Source organism: Tubulanus polymorphus, chromosome 10 (genome assembly GCF_964204645.1).
Source record: "Tubulanus polymorphus chromosome 10, tnTubPoly1.2, whole genome shotgun sequence".
NCBI classification, from domain to species: Eukaryota; Metazoa; Nemertea; class Palaeonemertea; order Tubulaniformes; family Tubulanidae; genus Tubulanus; species Tubulanus polymorphus.
In genome coordinates this window covers 11,920,616-11,928,360 of record NC_134034.1, presented here as the reverse complement: position 1 = coordinate 11,928,360, position 7,745 = coordinate 11,920,616, and the positions used below count along the sequence as shown (strand labels likewise).

At 41.3% G+C, this 7,745-nt stretch overlaps 1 protein-coding gene across 1 annotated transcript; it reads left to right on the top strand.

Moving 5' to 3' along the window:
* Nucleotides 1-727: 727 nt before the first annotated feature.
* On the top strand, nucleotides 728-6,774 carry LOC141911614 (uncharacterized). Its single transcript, XM_074802602.1, has 8 exons — nucleotides 728-888; nucleotides 1,619-1,840; nucleotides 2,392-2,692; nucleotides 3,196-3,578; nucleotides 3,740-3,960; nucleotides 4,900-5,058; nucleotides 5,823-6,027; nucleotides 6,455-6,774. Exons 1-8 carry the CDS (start codon nucleotides 861-863, stop codon nucleotides 6,772-6,774), a joined length of 1,839 nt encoding a protein of 612 aa, XP_074658703.1. The 5' UTR covers nucleotides 728-860.
* The last annotated feature ends 971 nt before the right edge of the window (nucleotides 6,775-7,745 follow it).

Sequence of the window (7,745 nt, the reverse complement as noted above, 5' to 3'; positions counted from 1 at the left end):
CGCTGTTTCGATTCTCTTTTTTATGAATCATTTATCGATCCATCACTCGAATAAGTGTTAAACTTACTTTTATCTCTTCTGTTTATCGCGTTTACGTATTAAAATATCGTTATTCGAGAGCGAGAGATAAGAGAAAAACTGGAAATTTGACTGTTGTCAGACGCTTCAATTCAGATTCCATAGTCGCCTACCGCAGCTGGCAACGGGACGAATTTAAATGAATTTTATTGCGGGGTTCATTAATTAGGTCGCGGTTTGTTCGCTTCATTCGACAGATCCTAGCATGAAAAAGTATCTTTAGATTTCGATCGATAAATAAAGTCATGAATGACGATGATATCACAGAAAATGAGTCGAGAAGATAGACTGGTCGCCTCGGTTAGTAGTTATCAGAGACCTGCAACCAGTCTACGTGTAAGATGGATGACGTGAGAAATCCCACAATGATTCAGTCCGAGATGAAAAATTCTTGAATTGAAGAGATTTATTTTGAGGAACATTAATCATCACAGAAAATATTCGGGCACTGAGATTCCCGGCGCTATCTTCGGTAAGTTCCGGAACGACCGCGTAACGCCGCGAAGATTACCGACAGCGTATTCGGATATTTCCGTCGGCGCTCGTCGATCGATTCCGATTGGATCCGATCGCATGTCATAAGGTCATGTGACATGCTCTGTGGAGTTAACGACATGCAAATGTTACCCGCATGTTTAATGCGAGCCGCGATCGATACATGCTCATGTCAATCGAAGTGTCGTTAATTAGTGCTGAATTTCGGACCGTTTTCATCGTCGAATCGAATTCAAAGTCAACCCGGCGAATGTCAGAGAGAACCGAGCATGAAGCCGTGATATTTTATGGCGCATAACATGCCCAAAAACGTCGGTAAGTGCCCGTTTACTGTTTGACATTTGAAAGATTTCAGAGGCTGCTGTGAAACTGAGTTGAGAGAAAGCCCAAGGAAGGGACGGGGAGCATATCGTAATTACAAGCACGTCCAATAAACATGTAAACAAAAACATTGGCTCCCTGTACACATGGCCTAATTAGTCTTTCTGGTAATAATATGATTGATTAAATAAAGACCTGGGGGTAGCGAAAGGGGAAATTGGTTGATCTCATCTACATAAATTAAATTAAATTTCTAATTAGGCGCCGACTGACGGGATAATTAAATTGAATTTTATAGTTAATTACATTTGAATCAAGTTGAATTGCTAACTACTCAGAAAACATTTAAAATGATAACTAATTAGGCTAATTGAATAATTAGCAATAGAAGTAGTGCGATTAAGCCCAAAAATCATTAGTTAAGCATGTGAATTAACCTACTACCAGTGGGCCTAATTAACAGTTTTGTTAACTAACATGATTGCTAATTAACAGACTAATTAACAGGATTTCCAGTAATTAATCAATAAGCCTAGAGGTAATTAGATGCCTCTTCGAATAAGTCTAGTATTGAATATTAAAGAATCCGCCTAATTCAGTTATGAATCATAATTTGGAAGAAGTTGAAATTCTATTGAAATGTGGGCAGTAAATAATGGAGTTTCTTCTAATGAAAAAGAAGAATTTCTTTGCAGGACATTCTATTTATTTTTCCTTATTTCAGGCCCAAGTCGTCAAGAGCATATAAGTACTTCAATTAATAATAATAATACTGATAATCACGATAATAATAATAACGACGGTGAAGATGATGAGAATGAGGTAAACAGCGATTTGTCGGACGAAGAACAAGGAATGAAATTAGAACCAAAAGCGCTGGAAGTAATTTACGGAGCGTTACAAAGTCCGGACTCATCGCCTCCGCACGCACATAAACCTCTAACAAGTAAGTCTAAAACATGGACTCGACTACAGCAAGCGAGGATCCACTAGATGTCGCTAGTGTGCTGTAGGACATCAGCTACTGCTGCAATAGGGGATTCCACTTATTGCAAGTGAGGATTTAGTTAATGTGCAGTACGACAATGAAGTCGGATTCAATAACCCAAAATATTTTCAAATCACAAATAATGTCAGTTCAAATTTTTCAATTTCAATGGAACTTGTTGCAATATTTATCTTGAGTTTAACTCTTTCGGTGCGGATTAATTGATTTTGTAAAAGAGCTTGGGATAATTTGAAAATTTCAAAAATTCCACCCCAGTGAATAACGGGCATACCACTAGTGCACCTACACCGCGGTGCGGTGTATTGTTAGTTACTATTCACTCTGTTAAACAGGTGCTGCCATCTTTCAATAGAGAACTAATAGCATTCATACACCGCAGTGCGCTGTACTAGCGAAGTCCATCGCCGATTTATACACCGCACTGCGGTGTAGATGCACTGCAAGCGTTTAGTCTCTACTTTTAAAACTGATTGTATTTTGATTGACAGACTCAACAGATTTCAGTAACACCGGAATGAGGCTACCGTCTACCAGTAACATGTCGTCCTCTTCCTCCGTTCAACCGCAAGATATGAGTATTCGAGTACCGACCATAAATACGACGATCTCGCACCATCGAGGTCAAGGCGACAGCGGCGCCCCCGGTGAGCCGGAACCGAAACGTCAACGCCTGGTCTATCACGACCCGGCCGTTACGATAGCGACCAAGTACAATATACCGCTGACGGTTGCCGCGGCGGCCGGTTCAACACAGCATCATAAAACAAATCAGCATTTACAATCCACCCTGTAAGTACTCGGTTCCATTCCCCCTATGACATCATTGAATTGCTTACTATATATCCTTACGGAAAAAATAACTACCTCCTTGAATCCCCCTATGACATCATTATTTTGCTCCGTACATCCATTCAACAGGAAAAATGGCTGTTTCCCTGCATCCCCCTATGACATCATTACCCGGTAATTTGCTCCCTATATTCTTATGGAAAAGATAACTGCCTCCCCTATGACACTAGTCAATTATTTAGATGTTTGCTTAGTTTACTGAAACTCAGGAGCAGTTTTATAAACTGGTATTGTCTTTAACCCAGGCGCTAACTCAATTCATTTTCAGCTGCATTAACCGCTGGGTAAAAGATAATACCAGTCTCTAAAACCGGCCCCTGGAACATTAGGTGAAAGTCACAGTGATGTTTTACAGGATTTCATTGAAAGTCATGTTGTCCATAATTGACTTGTTTCGATTTCGTTACAGCGCGACGTTTTAATTGTGAATTTTATTTTCTCAGGAACGCGACCACAGTACAGAACGTGATGACCTCGTTGGCCTCGTTGTCGGACACGCACGTGGTCGCCTACCCGGCGGCGGTTACCACGCAGCATCCTCATCACTCCGGTCTCACTGCTGCAGCCGCTACTAACAACCTGAGCAGCTTCAACACGCTGGCGGCGCTCGCGTCGAGCATGACCAACCTCGGCAACACTCAACCGGCGCAGGCAGCGGTCGCTACGGCGACGTCCGCGCCGTCGACTAACGGAGGCGTGTTGCCGAATCTGTTGCGCAATAATTGCGACGGTTGCCAGGTGAAAGAGCAGCTGATTACGGAACTGTTAGGAATGCTGCGAGCGAAACAGCTCGAACTGGAGACGCTGCGCAAAATGTACGCTGAACGTAAGTTAAACAGACTACACCGGACCGGGCACAAGTCCCTACCGTCCAATTCTTAGCCCTAAGACCATTTTAGTCCTCTAGTCAATCTAACAAGTTAGGACCAGTCTTAAGACTAAAGATCACTCGTAGTTTTACTGTATGAATGTGGTTTATTTTTCTAGTTCTTCCGACGCCAGAGATTACCGCGTACATGCGCCGTCTGCTGACACTGGTGCAGGTGACGCACGGTACGCAGTCGTCACCGCCACCGCACGGTAATACCACACCGCCACTGCCACCGTCTACGCCATCATCATCAGCAGCAGCAGCGACCAGTTCAACGCCGCACGCCACGCCAACTACCGTCATCAAACAATCGGCAGTTCAACCGTACCAAGTGCAGGTACTTATCATCAACGTTTAATGTTGGTTATCATTTGCCATCAGATTTACACCACAGCGACAATTACAATTACAAAAGTCGCTATTTCACTTATCCATCCATTACTAGCCTGAAACAACTTTCGATCAACACTCGAAATGTAAATAGATATTCAGTTGAACTTTTATGAGGATATAAACGAAAATTCCTGACTCAGGAGGAAAAAAGGGTCTTAATAAGTTTCCTTGAAGGTATTGTTCATATTCACTGTTTCGACTATATCCAATTTTCAATGTTTTGACTATATCCTAATAGATAGTCATCTTCAGGAATACTACCATTACTATGTTCTACAGTAGACTGCGCCCATATATAGGGATAGCCCCAGCTCCGGCAGAATGTTTGTTACCAGGCAAATACCGGTATAGATAAATGAAGAAATCCCACACTTCGAATTTGAAATTATACTATCAAATTTATTATTACGAAACCACAACGTTTCGGCTGTTGACTGACAGCCATCATCAGGTGGAATGACCAGAAAAACAAGTTACAAAGCATTGTTTTTCTGGTCATGCCCCCTGATGATGGCTGTCAGTCAACAGCCGAAACGTTGTGGTTTCGTAATAATAAATTTGATAGTATAATTTCAAATTCGAAGTGTGGGATTTCTTCATTTATCAACAGTTTACACGGATTATAGTGTTTATTCGACAACTAACCGGTAAAGATTTTCAGATTTTCTCGCATTGAGGACAGAAAATATTTTCATTATTCTACTGGTTTGAACGGATTACCGAATAAACCAGTCCTGCTTTAAGCAGAGTCCACTGTAGTAAGAAATATTCGAAATGGACTGCATTTTATTTCCCGAGTTATGGATTTTCTTTTATCATAACGCCTACTAGGGAGTGTTTCATCAACGGGTTTTAATCGTATTTAATGTAATTTTGACGACAGGTTCAGATACCGATTTCTCCTCTGACGATATCGGTACCGACAACGCCGTCGGAGTCAACCGATCCTCATCTCGCTCTTCAAATAGAAACGACTCCGATCACGTCATCATCGTCGTCGTCGGCAACTGACATCGGCGGCAAGGTGATCAAATCCGAAAAGGTCAGTCCAGAAACTAAACTTGAGCGGCGTCTAAACTCATGCGTGGTTCGAACAAATCTCTCGATTCCTCGCCTTCCTTTTCTTGCGTACATTACCCCTGAAAAACTGAATCCCCTGAATCTGAACCCGCGTCCATACCTGGGATCCCCTACTGTGTATATACCCCTGAACTGGCATCCCCTCCTGTGAACATACCCCTGAACTGGCATACCCCTCCCGCAAATAATCCTCTCAACTGGCATCGCCTCCAGGGCCCAGTTCATGGTTTCCAGCGATCCTTCCAAATCCTTCTTTGTCCTTCTTATGGAAAAAGTTTGGACAAACATTATCTTTGTCCGCCTTTTTGACTCTAAGTCCTTCCTTTTGATAAAAAAGTCCTTCTAAATTTGGTTTTTACGTATCTTTGCGCGCAATTTTGTCGCGAATTCGACTGTTGAAGTATTTTCTTACTCAGGGCCAGGTCTGGTAATTCAATTATCAGTAAGATTGAAAAATTACCCTGAAATGTATGACCTCATTTTTCTGGAAAGTACTTCTTCCCGAGTCAAAAAGTCCCTAAAATTGCCGAAAAAGTACTTCTTTTTACCCTGGCCTTACCACTGGAAACCCTGCAGTTTCACAAAAAGGATTAAGGCCTTAATCGATTTAAGATGAACTGAATTAATGAAGAAATTAAATCGATTTAAGAGTGAAACCTTTTTGTGAATCTGGCCGCACAATTCCCCTGCTATATAACCTATATCTGTTGTTGTTTTAATTTTCAGGTGAGGCTTCATTCAGAGTATGATATTCACTTACCGCGCAACGAGTTAGAGAACAGTCTGAGGAAGGGTAAAGGAAGCGCCACCGCCGTTTTACGCTATCTGATGGATATATTCTACGATAATCTGACGCTGGCCGAATCGTCGTTAACCGGCGAGGGTAAAATCAAGAAAAAACTCGACCCGCTGATCATGAGCGCAATAAAAGGTACGTTCTTCAATGGACGCTTCCAGAAAATACAACTGCCTCCATAAAAATCCCCCTATGACATCATCGATTTTGCTAAATCAATGGGTGTTTCCAGAAAAGTCGTCTGCGTCCTTAGATTCCCCGTATGACATCATCAATTTACTAAATAGATGCTTCCAGAAAAGTTGGTTACCTCTGTCGATTCCCCCTATGATATAATCGATTTACTAAATTAATGGGTGCTTCCAGAAAAGTCGTCTGCGTCCTTAGATTCCCCGTATGACATCATCAATTTACTAAATAGATGCTTCCAGAAAAGTTGATTACCTCTGTCGATTCACCCTATGATATAATCGATTTACTAAATTAATGGGTGCTTCCATGTTGTCTACCTCCGTTGATTCCTCCTATGACATCATCTAATTGGTATTTTATATTTGTGTAGCGTTCGTGCGTGAAAACTTCCCCGATGTTCGTGAGAGTTTATTAAACGCCGCGGCCACCGATAAATGCGTTCAAGCGCGGCGTCTGCTACTGCGTAAACAACACAGTCAAGGTCACTCGACGACGCAGCAGACGGGTTCGTCGTCGTCGTCTGCCGCGCACGCCGTCGCGGGAGCTCGCGTTGTACCGAAAGAACTGGTCAACGTTCCCGGTTACTCGGTGCAACATATGTCCATATTAAAACTGATGAATAACAGCAGCAGCGGGGGTTCGGGCGGGGGCGGGGGCGCTGGGGGGGACGAGTTGAAGAATAATCAGTAATCGATCTAAAGGGCGTCAAGAGAACCAAGAGAAGAGTCTTACAGACTGAGTTTGAGAGTAAGATCTTGAGCAGCTGTTTATTAAGAGTAGAATTATTATGATTACGCGTAATTGTTTGAGTATTGTTACTTGTAGACGAGGAAGTGAGAGATATGGGTCTCTCAGAGTCATAGTCTCAAAATTTCGATAGTTAATGCGAAGCAAATTATGAAAGCTGTTCGAAAATTGAATTGTGCTAAAATTCATGAAGGAAACCGAAATTAATATTTTATGCCTTCTATGACGACTATACACATAGTAGTCTAACTAATTATTATGCCAGTTGATAATAATACTGTATGAATATAATTACTGTTATTAATATTAATATTATCATAGCTCAGCTATATAAATATATATATATATATATATATATATGTGTGTATGTATGTGTCTATATGTGTATAAAATCTATTTATGTAAAAATTGCTTTTATTTTGTAAATGACTAAAATTGAGGTCAACAATTCGCTTGCCCGTAACCCATAGTCCTAAAAGTTCCACATATATGAATTGACTGGGATTGTTTTCCGATATTGAAATGTTTGGATCAGTGATCTCTCTGGTGACTTAGTCCGGTGATATTGAGATTGAAATCGGCGCTTATTAGCTTCCTAAGATCCTTCTAGAAAACTTAATGGCTTCAATGAGGTTTATTTGTGGTCTGATTCCAAATCACTAGATGTTTGCAGGGGTCGGTTTTAGCTTGAGAGGGGCTTATATTAAATCAACTGATATTGAATTTATTCTAAGATTCAGTAGCACAATGGGATGGAATTCCAAAAATGGCCTTCGATGTTGTTCGATCAGCCATAGGACCAACAAAATGAGTTGTTAAATAGGCTATAGAACTAAAATCAGCTTAGACTGGTCTTAAGTTGTAAGATTGGCGATAGAACCTAAATGAGCTTACACTGGTCTTAAGATGTTACA